At 45.3% G+C, this 16,261-nt stretch overlaps 1 protein-coding gene across 1 annotated transcript; it reads right to left on the bottom strand.

Moving 5' to 3' along the window:
• Nucleotides 1–1,375: 1,375 nt before the first annotated feature.
• sfrp2 (secreted frizzled-related protein 2) lies at nucleotides 1,376–7,989 on the bottom strand. The gene is made up of 3 exons (XM_072670214.1): nucleotides 7,479–7,989; nucleotides 4,759–4,839; nucleotides 1,376–3,740 (listed from the first exon to the last, which is right to left on the bottom strand). Exons 1-3 carry the CDS (start codon nucleotides 7,975–7,977, stop codon nucleotides 3,436–3,438), a joined length of 885 nt encoding a protein of 294 aa, XP_072526315.1. The 5' UTR covers nucleotides 7,978–7,989; the 3' UTR covers nucleotides 1,376–3,435.
• Between the last annotated feature and the right edge of the window lie 8,272 nt (nucleotides 7,990–16,261).

Below are 16,261 nucleotides of genomic sequence, written 5' to 3'. Positions count from 1 at the left end.
ATTATTTGACCTATTTTAATTCCCAGTTCTCGTCTCCAGAATGCACCAGGTCTGTTTAGATGTTCTCCTGAAATCTTCTGATGCTGGGTTTTATGGTGAGGATACTCTTCCATGCAGGTCATGTGTGTGTTCATATTTAGTAGAACAGTGCAGCAGCAGTCCAGAGCCTGTTAAATCATCCTGAAGGTCTTGTGCAGTCAAACATGGATTGTCACAGAAGTCTGATTATGGGTGATAGACTTCTGTCACTAGCTACATTACACCTCAAACTACACCACCCTCATAGCTCCAGTGCAACACTGAAGATGGAGGACATGTGGGGTCATTGACCTCATTGTGTAAATTTAACATGCAGGAATCCACCACTAGATGGCACACGTCCCCCACTTTTCAGATCCTGCTCTGTACACACTGGTCCAGTGACTCCTGTCTGTCAAGGGTGGATCTACAGATCAGTCAGTGAGTGAACAGTCAGATCTTGAAGATGATGAAGGAGATGAAGGAGGAAAAATGTAAGAGCGTAAGAATCTGAGACACTTTGACAAGAACCAGACTGTGAGGTTCTAGACAATGACTGGGTCAGAACATCTCCAGAACATCAGCAAGCAGGTCCTGTGGGGTGTTCCCGGTATGCAGTGGTCAGTACCTACCAAAAATGCTGCATGGAAGGAGAACCAGTGAACTGGCGACGGGGTCAAGGGTGCCCAAACTCATTGATGCTCATGGAGGCCCCGCCCACCTCACAACTTACAGGACTTAAAGGATCTGCTGCTGATGTCTGAAGATGTTCAGATACCACAGGACACCTTCTGGGCCTTGTGGATTCCATGCCACGATGGGTCAGAGTTGATCTGGCGGCACAAGGGGGACCTACCCAATATTAGGACAGTGGTTTTAATGCTATGGCTAATTGGTGTGTATTGTGTCTGAGGTGGATAGAGGATTGGAAAGGCGCTTGTCTGTTTCATGTGTTTATAAAACTCTGGACTGAAGGCCAGTTTGGTTGCATTCTTCCTGCAGTATCATCACCGGGTCTAATCTTAATCTTTCTGTTATACACGAGGGTCATTTGCATTAATACTGAAGCAGCATTTAGAAATGATTTTCATTACTTTCATTACTTTACTACTACTGTAAAAAATACTAACAGATCATTAATTATATTCAGAGAAATGTAAACATCTCAGTTGACCAGTAGGGGCCACTAAACTCTACAAAATGCACTCAGTGTGAAACGGCCTACTTTACGCTGTATTTCAGTCCCTGAAGACTCTCTGGAGTTAATAGACTGTAAATCTGACTGCAAAACAGACAAACCACGTTGTGTTCACTTTATTTATTGACTTGTGTGTGAAACATCTGCATCACCATACAAATGAAAGCATTATAAAATCACATAACATAGCAGTGCATGAAAGGACGTGTGCCTGTGTCATAGTAAGAGCAACAGGACATCATCACTGTAATGAATGAAGTTCTAGAGCATGAAATCGTGACCGACTTTTGATTCACTGCTCCAAAAACTATGTACAAGAATAGACATCTTATCAGACTATTTACAGAGTGTCACAAAAAGGGCTCTGTTAATGGGAAGGTATGCTTCAATAAACTTTGTCCCAATAAAACGGGGCCGGGACCGCTTTTAACGATGTACCAGAACGATTCTGAGGTTTTAATATTGTGTGACTCCACTCTAATATGATGAGTTCTCAGGAACCACAGCATAAAACCGTGAAAATGTAATGAAACCCAGGCCTACGCCGTATAAAACCAGTATTATAACTGACAGAGACAGGAAACACACAAATATCTGATGATCACTGATTGCGGTTTGAAGAATATTGCATGGAAACAGTGCAGCATTAAGGCTCAAGTACAGAGAAGGCAAAAACACTGAAGAAAAAATAATAATCATGAAATAATAAATCAAATTCATGCACTTTAGTATCTAACCAACAGTCATGTCTGGATCTAAACCCGGGGAAAGGGGGTGAGGTTTTCACGCAAACGCTCAAAGTCACACGTACATGGTTTAAACACTGAGAATATAGCCAGCTATCTCTCACTGCGCTGATAAAAAGGATTTATAAAAAAGCACGCTCGCAAAAACACACTCATTAATGCTCCTCCAAACAAGCCATGCAGACCAATCAGAACGGCCCTGGAGCACCTTCATCTGCACACTGCTAAACATACAGGGGCCACAGAAGAACCACCTTCACCTCCCAAGAAAAAAACAAAAACATGATGAAATGAGACGTGTCCGTGTGTAGAACCGCTTCAAGGTTTAAAGAACTGGCTTTGAAGAACCACCCTGTAAGGTAAATATTTCAGGAAGAACCTTTCTACTTTTGGTTCCCTAAAGAAACCTTCAATGGAGAACCTTTGTGTGGAAGAGACGTGTGAGTGTGAAGAACCGGTTTAAGGTTTACAGAACCCTGAAACTACGTTTGCTTCGCTAAAACCCTTTTTATAGTTTTTAGAGAACCATATTTGTAAACAAGACGTGTGATCATGGTATAAAGAACCTCAATATCATGTAAACGTTCTGGGAAGAACCCTTAAACTACCATTGGTTCCCCAAAAACATTCAGTGAATGGTTCCTCGGGGCACAATTTTTACAAATGAGGTTTAAAGAAGCTTCACACAGAGTTAAGGTTCTTTGTAGAACCTTTATATAATAGCTCCTTGTTGGTGGAGAACCTTTCTGTTATGTGGAAGGTTCTTCTCATTTGCACATCTCATTTACAAAATGAGTTCTTTAGGGAACCAAAAGTGGTTCTTCTTAACAGGGGAGGAAGTTATGAAACCTTCATGATAGCTTCATTTTGCAGAACTGTCTGTAGAAGGTTCTCGGCTTAGACGTACGGTTCTACGGAAAGCCTACAATCTTCTTATTAGTACATTATGTGCTTGTTCTTTGAATATTATACAGGTTCTTTACACTCACATTCTCTATCGCAATCCACTGGAAGGTTCTTCAGTGAACCCTGCTTGGTTCTTCTACAGCCACTAAGTGTACGGTAGTGAGACTATCTAAGTCGGCCTACTGTAATGTGGGAGTGTGATGGGGATGAAGACACACAGGAGGGAGAAATCTGGCACATTAGCTGAACTACAGCACTGTGTTTGTGGATTAAGGGCATATTTCAAAAGCCACGTGGCACTTTTCTGGGCACAAGCTAAGCCTAGATCTGGTTCCCTCTTCCAGTTCCACACATGCCCAGAAAAATGCCACATGGCTCTAAAATGTGCCTTTATTGACAAATCCCTTGCGGCCCACACTTAACCTTAATTCGTGTTTGTAAAACCAGACCCAAGCTTTATTAGTCATCTTCTACAGTTGGGAGGCCAAGCAACTGAGGTTTCTGGAGATGTCTGCAACAGACGTCTCTAGGGCTGCCAGGAGTCCAGGAGAACCGTGGCGCCCAACCTCAGCACTGCATCTTGCGGATGCTGCGGGAGATCCGCTTAAACTCTCGCTGGCCCTTCTGCCAGCGCTTCAGCGACGTGATGACCAGGTTGCCGTCCTGCTTCTGGCCCATCACCAGGTAAGCAGAGCTGATGTCCTTAATCTCATCGCACACGCACTGCATGCCGTCTTTGAGCAGCAGCGCCGCCTTCCTCAGGTCTCGCTCGGTGACGCCGTTCAGCTTGTAGATGGTCTTGCTCTTGGTCTCCGGGATGATCTTGGTATAACCGTTCATGTAGGAAATCTCCTTGACCTTGATCTTCAGGGCTGGAGCACAGAGGTGAGACATTCAATCAGTGTGGTGTGAAAAAGTAAATACTCCTGAACTACATCGACCTGGTTGTACTGCAGAGATCTCCTGTCTTTGGTCTCAAAATATTAATAATCTAAATAAAGATAAAGACAATCTTATTACAGAAGCAGACCTTCCCTCTACGAATTACGCCTCTCACGGATCTTCACACACCAAGCTCAGTTTATTCCTACACTGTTAAAAGAAGGAGTTCTAGGAGGAACTTCAATTCTTCAATTGAAAGGTTTTGAGGTGCTTTGAGGAACCTTCAAGATAAGTTTTTTCAAAGAAAAATGTGTCTTGAAGGTTCCTCTAAGAAGAAGAACCTTAAGAACAGCGTACAATTAATCAGACACCAGCTCACTAAACTGAACCTCCTGTCCTGTCCTGGCTTTGCCTGATCTGCAGCTCACTCATATCATCAGGACTGACCAGCCTGTGGATTCACCTCACCGCCAGATCAGGCCTTCTTTAGCTTTTTGCAGAATGAAAAGTAGTCCATACCAACATCACTGGAGACACTGGTGACAACCTTTTTAGCGTTAATTCAGGAGGGAAATGGTTCTGGAGGGTCGGGTTCCTGCAGGTTTGTGCTTTTTCTGTTTAAACACACCTGATTCAACACCTGATCAGGTGATGATCAGGTGCGGTCAGTCTATTAGAACAGGGAAATCAGCAAACTGTGCTGGACTCAGGCCCACCCCTGTGTTAAGCCCAAACCTGGTCCGAATCTTAACTTTACTTTAACCTCAACTCAAAACCTAAACCCTGATCCTAATCAATCAATCAATCAATCAATGAATCAATCTCACAGTATCTGGTGGTACTTTTGCATTTTTGTGCAACCCTAACCCAAACCTCCTTAATCGAGATCAATAATCAACTGTTATGTCGGTAACTAAGCAACAGACCCTAATATAAGTTGATGAACGTCAATTCTTCAAGCATAAATATATTAGTCCAGTTTAAACAACCGTTTTCTGAACCACTTACCAAAATCGTTCTTACAAAGGCTGTCTGCCATTTCACTGTCGTCCTCGAGCTTCTCTTTGCAGGCGTCGCAGACCTTCGGAACTGGAAAGAAAAGCGTCCAAATGAGACGGAACATTTTACACATCACTCTGAACCTGACGACAGAAGAGCATCCTGGGTAATAAGATCAGAGTGAGTAATGCAGATGTCCTCCACCCTCACTGTCCCCCTCGTACCTCCACCCTCACTGTCCCCTACACTACACTCTCCACTGTCTGCAGCAGATCTCTCCAGCACTGCAGTACACACCTGAAGACTATACTTCTGTCTCTTCCTCTTCCTCACTCTTCCTCACTTATTTCTGCTGTAAACCATTATCTTGTAATTATAAAAAGGTGCAATATAAATATATCTAATTATTTTATTTTATTATTTTATTTTTAATTGTTTAATAAAAGACCCCAATTTCTCAAAACACACCTTTGGATACATCTGAAAGGTAAACGGCTTAATAAAACATAACTCATCAGAACTAGGTAAGACCTGTTCTGCATGACCCACGTTTGACACCTAGGCTGATCAGGTAAGCCTCTCAGGTGAGTTTAACACTTCAGTGATTTAATGATTTCCACTTTAATCACTTTAGTAATACGCTGAGTTTATTTATTATTTATTTCTTATTCAGTTAAAACTGAACTAGACTTTCCTCAACCGAGAACCGGACCGTCGGTATAAGCACAGTGACAATATTTACATTATTTCATAACTTATGACGAGCCACAAGCTTTGGTAGATGGTAGACACTGATTCCACATTAAAAACACACAGTTCAGACAGACGTTCACTAAATACTGTCTGATTCTGTAATCCTGTCTCACAAATGAGAAATGAACCACAGAACCACAGAACCGTCAGTTCTAGCTAACTTCTGGAATAGGGCTGGTTCTTGGCGTTCTGCAGAGTGAAAAATCATTGCGCTAAAGAATGAGGAGGACTGTGGACAGCACTGTAACTGTACCTCAGGTACTATATTAAAACGTAAAAAGTAATATTAAAGTACTTTTTACTAAATAAAGAGTCATTCTTTAATTAAAAGTGCTTTTTTAATGTTTGCTGGCGTGAGATACGCTGAGTAACGGACTAATGGGACAGAAGGGATTCGCAGAAGTGAGTCAGCAGTCACGGGCTGGGTGATTTTACACTGATTTGGATGTCTTAATAAAAAGCAACTCGGCTGACGGCCGGCTGAGAGAACTGTCCCTGCCTGTAAAACCAGCTCTCAGTTCTTTTACCTGAACACTGAATACTCAGTTACTGAGTAAACTGTAAAAGTAGAAGTTATAGGTACTCGGTTTTTAAGCCACTGGAGTACAGTACTACAGCTGATACTTCAGTACAGTACAGAGTAGCGTCACAGGACTGTGTTCTGGTGGGTCAGATGGGAGACGCAGTGGGTTTCTTTCTCCAGTTTCTCACTGAAAATAAGGAGTCAAGACACAGACGTTCAGATGGTATTAGATGTTCGTGTGTGAGGTCACCTGGGTCATCCAGGACATACGCTCTGAATGACCGTTAGATTATAGAAAACAGAGAAACTGACCCACTCTGATCTCTGTACAACACAGATACAGCCCATAATTTATCTCCTATCCAAACCCACCAGTGCAGCTACACGAGTCTTCTGAGTTTTATATGGAATGATGATGATGATGATGATGATGATGAAGGTAAAATAGTGAATAGAGAATCTGAACTAATGCAGTTCTCTTTAGGGACTACTTTCTGTAGCCGCACTACACCCTGCAGCATGTATCCCTCCACCATTTTAATGATCTGGTTCTAAAAGCAGGTTCTAGAGCCGAACTCTTCTCAGAACTCTGGTAGAACCGTGTCTCAGGCATCAGGCAGCGTCTTCATCACCATTAGGTGAAGAACTTTCTGTGAGGAGCTTTTATTAGAGCTTCAGACATCTGCTTCCCTTCACCTCCACTGTAGAACCACAGCTCTGACTGGAGGAGCTTATCTAGAACCTCCACTGTAGAACCACAGCTCTGACTGGAGGAGCTTATCTAGAACCTCCACTGTAGAACTCCAGCTCTGACTGCGGGAGCTTATCTAGAACCTCCACTGTAGAACTCCAGCTCTGACTGGAGGGGCTTATCTAGAACCTCCACTGTAGAACCACAGCTCTGACTGGAGGAGCTTATCTAGAACCTCCACTGTAGAACTCCAGCTCTGACTGCGGGAGCTTATCTAGAACCTCCACTGTAGAACTCCAGCTCTGACTGGAGGGGCTTATCTAGAACCTCCACTGTAGAACCACAGCTCTGACTGGAGGAGCTTATCTAGAACCTCCACTGTAGAACTCCAGCTCTGACTGGAGGGACTTATCTAGAACCTCCACTGTAGAACCACAGCTCTGACTGGAGGAGCTTATCTAGAACCTCCACTGTAGAACTCCAGCTCTGACTGGGGAGAGCTTATCTAGAACCTCCACTGTAGAACCACAGCTCTGACTGGGGGAGCTTATCTAGAACCTCCACTGTAGAACCACAGCTCTGACTGGGGAGAGCTTATCTAGAACCTCCACTGTAGAACCACAGCTCTGACAAACCCCCTAAACCCCCCCAAACCCACCGAACCCCCTCGAACTCGGACTGACTGCTCAACTAAACTGAATTAAACTCGGAGTAAAGTTTAATAAGTCGGTGCACTTTCCCTTTAACGCATCTCGCGCTCACCTGTCTCGGTTGCCGTGGTCACGCGCTCTCCGTTCTCCACCGCGGGGATGCACAGGTCGTCGTCGAGGGGGAATCGCGAGCACCGCAGCATCTCCGGCCACGGGAAGCCGAAGGCGGCCATGACGGGCGCGCACCCCTGGCGCACGGCCTCGCAGAGCGAGCGGCACGGCCTGATGGGCTCGTCCACGTCGGGCAGGCACACGGGCGCGAAGAGCGAGCAGAGGAACTTGCGCGTGTCCGGGTGGCAGCGCTTCTGCACGAGCGGCACCCACGAGGCTGCCTGCTGCAGCACCTCGCTCATGGCCTCGTGGCCCAGCAGGTTGGGCAGGCGCATCTCCGCGTACTCGAACTCGTGGCACAGGTGCAGCGCGGGCGGGATGGGCTTGCACTGACTCCTCGTGACGAACAGACCCGGCTGGTCGAACACGTGCAGCCCGTGCACGGAGGCGTGCAGCAGCAGCAGCAGCAGCAGCGTCGTCACGGCGAGGAGCGCGCGCATGGTCAGGGCTGGAGGAGCTGCACGAGGTTTGACAACCCGGGCAGTGAGGGAGGATAACACTGAGGAGAAGTGAGGGGGGGGGAGGTGGCAAGGAGAGCGGGGTGGAGCAAGGGGCGTGGTCTCCTCAGATTTGGAATGGGAAGGGGCCGGTAGCGCCAGTGGGTGGGACAAGTTGTGCCCCCCTTGAGTCTTGGAATACGTTAAACGTAGGGTAGAAGGGGAAATCAACAAGTGGGCGTGGCCTCTTGAAAACATTGGCCAGAAGGTGAAAGCCGTGCCACTGGGCGGGGCCGAGTGGGTGTGGCCTCCTGAGCCTTGGGAGTGGGAGTGGGAAGAGGGGGAAAGCGGCGCTGGTGGGCAGGGATGAGTGGATGTAGCATCCTGAGACTGGAGTGGCATCACCGGGGGTCGAACCTGTGACCTCAGCACTTAGACAGCTGCTCCACTCGGTGTATTCATTATGAACGAAGAAATGTGAAATAAAATAATGAGATTATTAAAAATGTGGTGTGTGTGTGTGTGTGTGTAGAGAGAGAAAGAGAGAGAGGGACAGAGAGTGCAAGTAAGAGTGTAACTCGACCCTTTCCCGCAGTAAGTGTGTGTCCTGTGCACTCAAAAAAAGGGAGGGGGGGGGGGGGGTAACACAATCAGGCCTGTTCTGTCTCCCTCAAACAGGGTCAGCTGGAGGCCTGTCACTCACTCACTCACTCACTCACTCACTCACTCACTCACTCACTCACTCATTTATCTAAAGTACACACACATCCAGGCCCAAGAACCTCAAAACACTCCCATTTAGACTGTGTGTGTGTGTGTGTGTGTGTGTGGGCCCCGGACACTGCAGTGCATTTCACACTGAAGGATTTCTAGCTGGCTCAACCCACTTCAGCTATAGAAATTATAACAACCCTCAAATATAATAACTCATAATAACACGAATCACAGTCAAATATCAGACTGTTCTGATTCACTGAATCATTTCATACTGAATCGTGTCAAATTGAATCACACTAAAATGGTGAGATTTTCAGTATTCCTTTCTGAAGAATTTCATACTGAGTCGTATCCATGAGTGAATCATGTCTTAGTGAATCCTGAGGTGTATGATTCCAGACTGTAGATAATACACACTGGTTATAGTAACGTTCTCTGAGCTTCAGCGCATTTCACTGACCACAGATCAGACCAGCTGCTGAATTACGTCTGTGTTTAATTATGGATTTAAGTTGGGGATTTGGAAATGTGTGTGTGTGTGTGTGTGTGTGTGTGTGCGTAATTTGGGGATTTTTAGTCTCGTCATAAAACAAGACCAAACGTATATGAATCACTAGAGGCCTTTGGCAAGAGAGCCAGGAAAGAACCCGTTCCTCAATGCTAATGAGTAGCTTAGCGTTAGCCTGCCCCTTCAAATGAGGTGTTTTATTGTGCGCTACCTGCGCTAAAGTAAAATACTGCTGTTGAACTTGGACCGTGCCCTCACACATTTTCATAAACCTTTTTTACAGCGAGTGGGAAGTCAGCTCACAGGCCTGGAATGCCATCGGTTTTGACAGCTGCTTATTAAATTTTCAACGTTGTGACAACTATGTTATCGGGAAGGCGTGTGTGAAGCGGGCGCACCTTTAAGCGGTGGGCGGTGTAGCGCTTAGCGTAACGCTGCTCTATATAAACACCCTTCACGTGAGTGATAGTGGTAATAACCAGCTACTGCCACTGATCTGTCTGATCTGTCTGATCTGTCTGAGGACTTTTCAGGTCTTGATGAAATAAGACTGTTCTTTTTTAGCTCTTTAAGATGAAAGATTTTTGGGAAAAATGCTGCTCTCAATCAAATTCCTCTTCACATACGTCTGATGAACCGCTTAACGTTTGCCAGATGGCATCCGATTCATTTTAGATTTTCAAAGGAAACGTTCAGTCAGAGAAATCAGATCTGCACCGTTTCCACTCGTCCACACTGTGATCGATCAGTCGGCGCTTGTCTGGTGTCTGGGATTTGCTTCTTAATCTCTTCACAGGCCCCCAGTCATTCAGGTGTGATGAACTGAATCACTTCATATTGAATCATGTAAAACTGAATCAGTGAAATGTGAGATTTTTGTGATGCACTGAATCATTTCATATTGAATCATGTCAAATTGAATCATAGTGAACTGTGAAGTTTTCATGATGTACTGAATCATTCCATACTGAATCATGTCAAATCAAATGATTTCATTCTGAATCATGTCAAACTGAATCATAGTGAAATGTGAGATTGTCACAATGCACTGAATCATTTCATTCTGAATCATGTCAAATCATAGTGAAGTGGTAGCCCCCCGCGGGTCTCGGCCCTTCTCCTCAGTCAGTAATGTGATCTTCGATGCCGTCTGTGTTTACTGATCTGTAATGAAGGTAATCTAACAAATCCCAACATTCACATACGTTTAGACTGTGTTTACATGCCCTTCATAATCCAACAACTGCACAACATCAGATTTGGTCAGTAATCTGACATGTTCACGTGCACTAGAGTAATCAGATACTGAGCCAGGCAGTGATCAGGATCTCACAGAATAAGACGTGGCGTAAATGATGTCTAAAACCCAGACTTCATGCCATGGCTTTTTTTACAAACCGAGTCATGATATGAATAGAAATCGAAATCGAAAATTTGAATCTTTTAGTTTCAGCGTCGCTCCAGAAGTGTCATGTTGACGTCTGGTGTCTGGTGGGCGCTGTGTTAAGCGCTGCTTGCATATTTCCGGGTACCACAGTCTGTTTCACACAGTCGCAGACCGAGAAATCCACAGCTAGGGTTAAAGAGTATACATGCACTGAGAAATCTGATTACTGAACTTACTCTGATCTAAGAAATTGGAGTATGCTTTTACATCACCACCATGAATAATCAGATAACTACAGAAATCTGATTACAATCGGATTGTCTAATGCTTGTAAACACACTGAGTGTCAGAAACTGACCCACAAACACAGGAGCAGGAATATCAGTCACACACTGCGCTCTGAATGAGTTCACAAAAAACACAGCGCATCCAACAAGAACCAAAGCTCCTCTATTTCCTCTATTAAATAAATATTTATTATGAAATCTGACAGGCTGGCGTGGACATAACTGAGAGAGGACTACACGGTATTTCCCCGCCTTCCTGGTAACATTACAGTTTTTAGCTGAAAGAGCTACAGAAACAGAAGCTAACCTACAGCCACAACACTACAGGACGGATACTAAAAGTCTTATTAAGTCCTGAATACCAAGTCCCCTATTTTTTTCTTCATAATAATTTAATTAAAAAAATTTAATTTAGACTCCACCTCTGGTATGAGCTTCAGTACATTAGCCTCATAGCTACAACTAAAGAAGCTTCACCAATAACAGGGCTTGGCTCATAGACTACATTTGACTCTCTGGACTCTCATTGAGCTGTGGAGCAGTTGAAGAACTGTGTTGGTGGTGGAGCTCCATCCAGTACTTTTGGGATGAGTTGGGGAGTTGGAATGATGAGGTGGGGTGGTGATCATCATCCAACATCCTGACCAATCAAATCCTCACAGCAATGCTCCTCCAGAATCTAGTAGAAAGTCATCTTCTCTGGACAGTAGAGACAGTTACTCCAACAGAAGCAGGAGAAACTCTTTTTAATCCCCTTGATTACAAAAGAAACAATGGATTAGGAGGTGTCCCAATACTTTTGTCCATACAGTCTAAACCCTTTGTCTTACTCTCTTACCCAGAGTTCTCACCCGTGGATCATGTTCCACAGGTAGGAGAGTGTAGAGTTAGAAGTGGTGTTGGTGTAGGGTGGTGTGGTTGCCCAGTCTGCCTCTGGGAGAGAGCTACACCGGCCACTGCTTTAATCCTCCATGACTGTTTAACGGCTGTTGTTCCAGTTGTTCAGTGGTCGTTGAGGATCTTCATCCCTCACTGCCCGACACAGTTCCTCATCTCTCCTCGTTTCTTTTGTGCAGCAGTTCCCCTCAGGCTGCTGCAGAGACAGCGTAAAGGTCAGGAGTTCGGAGGCCCGTTAAACATTGGTTAGCTCCCGGCTTTCCCGCGGTGCATTGGCCAGTTAAACCGGTGTAAAGTGATAGCCCACGGTCTCCATGGCGATCAGACACCTTTGACCAGGATGTGTTGCTCTCCAGGAGAGCTATGTCCTCTGTCTGCCCCCTGTTTGTGTGTGTGTGTGTGTGTGATATTGCTGAGGAGTATGTTGAAGCCCCGACGGTACGTCATTCAGTCATTTGGTCTAATTAAGCTTAATGCTTAATGCTTTTTTTATTAGCTTGTGGATTGAAAACACACCAACAGTTGTTGTTGTTGTTGTTGTTGTTGTTATTGTTGATGTTGGTCTACTGGGACAAGTGGTCACCTCAGAAGCTCTGAACTTCACACTGTAGAGTTACTATTCCTCTCTACTCCATTTAAAACACCAGCTGCTCTTTACTGGACAGTCCAGCCTCAGACAAGCTTCTGCTGCTATTGGATGATCAAACTGGTTAAACTGGTTGGCTAGCTTGGTCAAGCTGGTCATACTGGTGGACAATCATGGTCAGACTGCTATTGGCTGTAGGCTAAACCACTAAAGGCTGAATGGCTGTAAGATGAACAGACGGGCCTAAACTACAGTTCACTGAATACGTGGGGCTAAACTGATGTAGGCTGAAATGGATGGAGGTAAACTGCTTAAGGCTGAATAGAGGCGATGCACGTCACAGGTGGAGAGTCACTGAAGCCATGCCCACTGAGTGTCACAAAGGCAGGCTGAATGGCAGTGTTGTGAATGCCGCTAACACACAAACGGGAAAGAGCTGCTGTCTGACCAACTGTGCAAACAGATTCAGCAGGAATTCAGAGCCTCCTTCCTCAGACTGCTGAAAGCTCAAGCAAAGAGAAGCTAATGGGAGCTCACTGAGTGCTGCAGTCACGCTCTGAAAACAGGTGGGAGGAGCAAGCCCACTGTAGCTGTGAATTTAGCGACATGCTAATCTGGAGCACCTGGATGAGCCAGTCTACTGAATCATCCTGGAAACAGTGGAAACTCTCCTCGGCCCGTTCCCTCCACTCTGTGCTCTCAGATTTGAGGCTCTCTCCTCTGGACAGGTGTGATGTGAGCCTCAGGTAGCCGGACGCTCCTGGCTACACCTCTCTGTCTATGGGCCGTGGGTTCTTTGGGAATGTGGATGGGTCACTGTCAAGTCCAGCTGTCTTTAACTGGAGCAGATGGTCACTGGTTTCAGTCCCGGTTTGGTCGTTTCCCTAATAAACGCTGCAGCCGAGCTGCCGAATGTTTTAGCACTCAGTCCGACTGAAGGGGGCGTGTCCCAGCGGGAACGTGACCTCAGTCTATAGCCTCTGTTGGTGCATAAATGTAAATTGTTGTTTTTGGTGACATCACAAAAACATGTTTTTTTTAAACTGTCTGTTTTTGCATCAGTTTTTAATGTGTAGACAGTTTTAAACTGCTTTTATTAAAACAGAGACCGTTGCATATGGATCCTTTAATAAGATAAACTTTTATAAAGTCAGAATAAGCCATAAGTCGGGTTAGCCATAGTCCACTCTGAGAATTCTGTTCAGTAGGAGATTTCCCGTAAATGCTGTTCTGAGATCAGTTCTGTTCCAATTAATATAAGAAAGTGGATGAAGAGCTGGTCCCAGATCAGCTCACTGTGTGTTAATGTACTGGGGTGAACACGGCCTGCAGCAGTTTCTCATTAGCTTCCTTTGGGAGAAAATGAGTGCCAGCTTGCAGCTGCAACATCTGTAGCCTACTAACCTCTCTCTCTCTCGCTCGACCACTCGCTCACACCGTCTTTCCTATTACAGTGTTTTACTGAGATTCGCAGGTCGGGCCACTGTCATAACCAATTACAGAACGCATGTTTCCTTGGGTTGGGGCCCGAGCGCCGGCCCAATGGGAGGCCTTTGAGGGATTAAAGCAGTCAAGCGTCAGCCCGGTCCCCCTCCTCCGTGAGCCGCAGACGGCCTTTGTAGACCGCCGAGACTCGCTAGCGCCCTTTGGCTTTTATATCCTTGCATCAAAATGCCTTTCCCATTCTTTCAAGCTGAAGGAAACAGGAGACATGTTGAGTCTGCAGGCTTTAAATGTAAATATGATCATTAGCTATTATAGTTTTCACAGCTAACTGCCTCTTTAGCATGCATCCAAATCCTGCTGTTTAAAAGTCTACACAAACAAAACACTGAGGATTTGTGGCTACATCTGCTGTATCATTCAAGATTTGGCAGATTTTTATTTCAAACCATTTATGTTAATACTCCTGGGTGGCGCAACTGCAAATGCTAGCTCTGTCAATGATTCCCAGTGATGCCACAGCCATCCGTCAGTGTCCGGGAGTCTTAGAAAGCATAACTGTCCTCTCTCTCTTTGGGTGGGTGGGACGGCCCTCCCTCTCAGCGTGGGCGATGCTAGCCAATGCAAGCGTCCATTAAGTGACTTAACAGAATTAGCAGTTAGCGTTCTCCTCCAAGCGTGTTGAGCTCCAGTGGTGGTGTGTTAGCAACAGTTTGGAGTGTCTCAGAGGAAGACAGTGCTAGCCTTTACTGCCCAAGCAGTTATAGCCTTGTGTGATGGGGTTCCAGATACATAACTGATAACTGATTAATAATCAGCTCCATAAAGTCATGTAACAAATAAAGAAATGGTAAAATCTGAAATCTGGTGTGATTTGATTTACAGTGAGGCTAGCGGTTGTCTCTTATGAGGCTCTGCTCTACTGCATTTAAAATCATAATTATTCACATCAGACTGAGACAAAGGGCCCTGTCTTACACCCTATCTCAGACCCCGCTAACAGTCTATCTTCACGGCTTCCTCCTGCGTGGTTTAATCAGCAGCGCTGCTCGTGAATATCTCTACTCTGATGGGCGCGGTGGTCTGGAAATGAGGGGTGTTCAGGTCAGTTTCTGGGGTACTGCTGTGTATCTTGGCAGCAGAAAACACAGCAGGAGCTCCACTGACTGAAACCAGCCTAGACAGACGTTCGTCAGCAGTGAGGCGTTCGTTGCTATCTCTGCAGTGAATTGTCAACACAGGCGTGTGCAGCCCGACGCTTATACACCCCCATCTCCCACTTTACACCACTGAAATAGCAACCCACCAAAGTCAGACCGCACCTGACTCTTAAAGGGAACGGTGAGAGACGCTGATTGGTTTATTACTGGACGTTACGCCCAAAACAAACACAGCCATGATTCATTAAGAGACTTGACTGTTCTGCGCGCCACGCAACTATGCAAGCCGAACTTTCCCCTCGTTACCATAGCAAAGACACACCGACACGCCCTACATCAGTCTGCATGGTGCACGGTCGCCTAAAGATCACTAAAATAGGGCCTAAAGAGTCTCAAAAACCTCTTTTTATGACAAGCAGCCAATGAGGTGTTGTAGAGAGACGACTGTTGCTGTGACGAGAGCTAGACTACACTTTGTCTATTAGCATGCATTACGTTGTGTCTCATTCATCAAACACTCACACCGTACGTAACTAAAGGTCTGAAAGTCATGCAGATTGTACTGTGGTTTATGAAATAACCCCCCCACACACACAATAGCACACATGGTTTGCGAAACTAACAGAAAATGACTGTAATTACTGCACATAAGCAGTTTTCCCCCACGATCTGGACATTCCTGAGTGTTCAGCAGCTTTGTGAGTATTTTAAAAATGACTAAACTCCTGGAAAGAAGACATTTCCACCTCTGAGCTCTCCCTTACAGTTTCCAGTTGCAGTTGGGTTCATTATTTACTAGTAAATACTTCCATACTGAATGCGTCATCAACTGTTTCCCCCAGCAACCAGCGCAGAATCTGCCCGTCTGCGGTAACAGAGTGGTTTAGTGTAATTCACATGTTTCTATAAACACTACATGTCCAAATGTTTCTGGACATCCCCTTCTAATGATTGCATTCAGCTTCTTTCATTCTTTCATTCTTGCTGACACAGATGTGCAAAGGTACGGCTTGTCTAGTCCTCGTAGAGAAGTACTGCCAATAGTATAGGACTCCATGCTACCTAATGCCAGGCGTGAGCTAGAGGGGTACTAAGCCCCTAGACCCCTCTAACTCAGTAGTAGTAGTAGAGTAACAGTAGAGACAGTTACTCCAACAAAAGCAGGATTAGCTCTTTTAATACCCTTGATTTCAGAAGAAACAGTAAATGAGCAGGTGTCCCAACACTTTTGTCCATATAGTGCATACAATGGAATAAAGATGTATTTACATGGTTTTGGTTGCACAGCACGGCTCTTACTAA

The sequence above is a fragment of the Salminus brasiliensis genome, chromosome 24 (assembly GCF_030463535.1).
Source record: "Salminus brasiliensis chromosome 24, fSalBra1.hap2, whole genome shotgun sequence".
Taxonomy (NCBI): domain Eukaryota; kingdom Metazoa; phylum Chordata; class Actinopteri; order Characiformes; family Bryconidae; genus Salminus; species Salminus brasiliensis.
The sequence above is the reverse complement of the archived record's forward strand: the minus strand, read 5'-3'. Positions and strand labels throughout refer to the sequence as shown.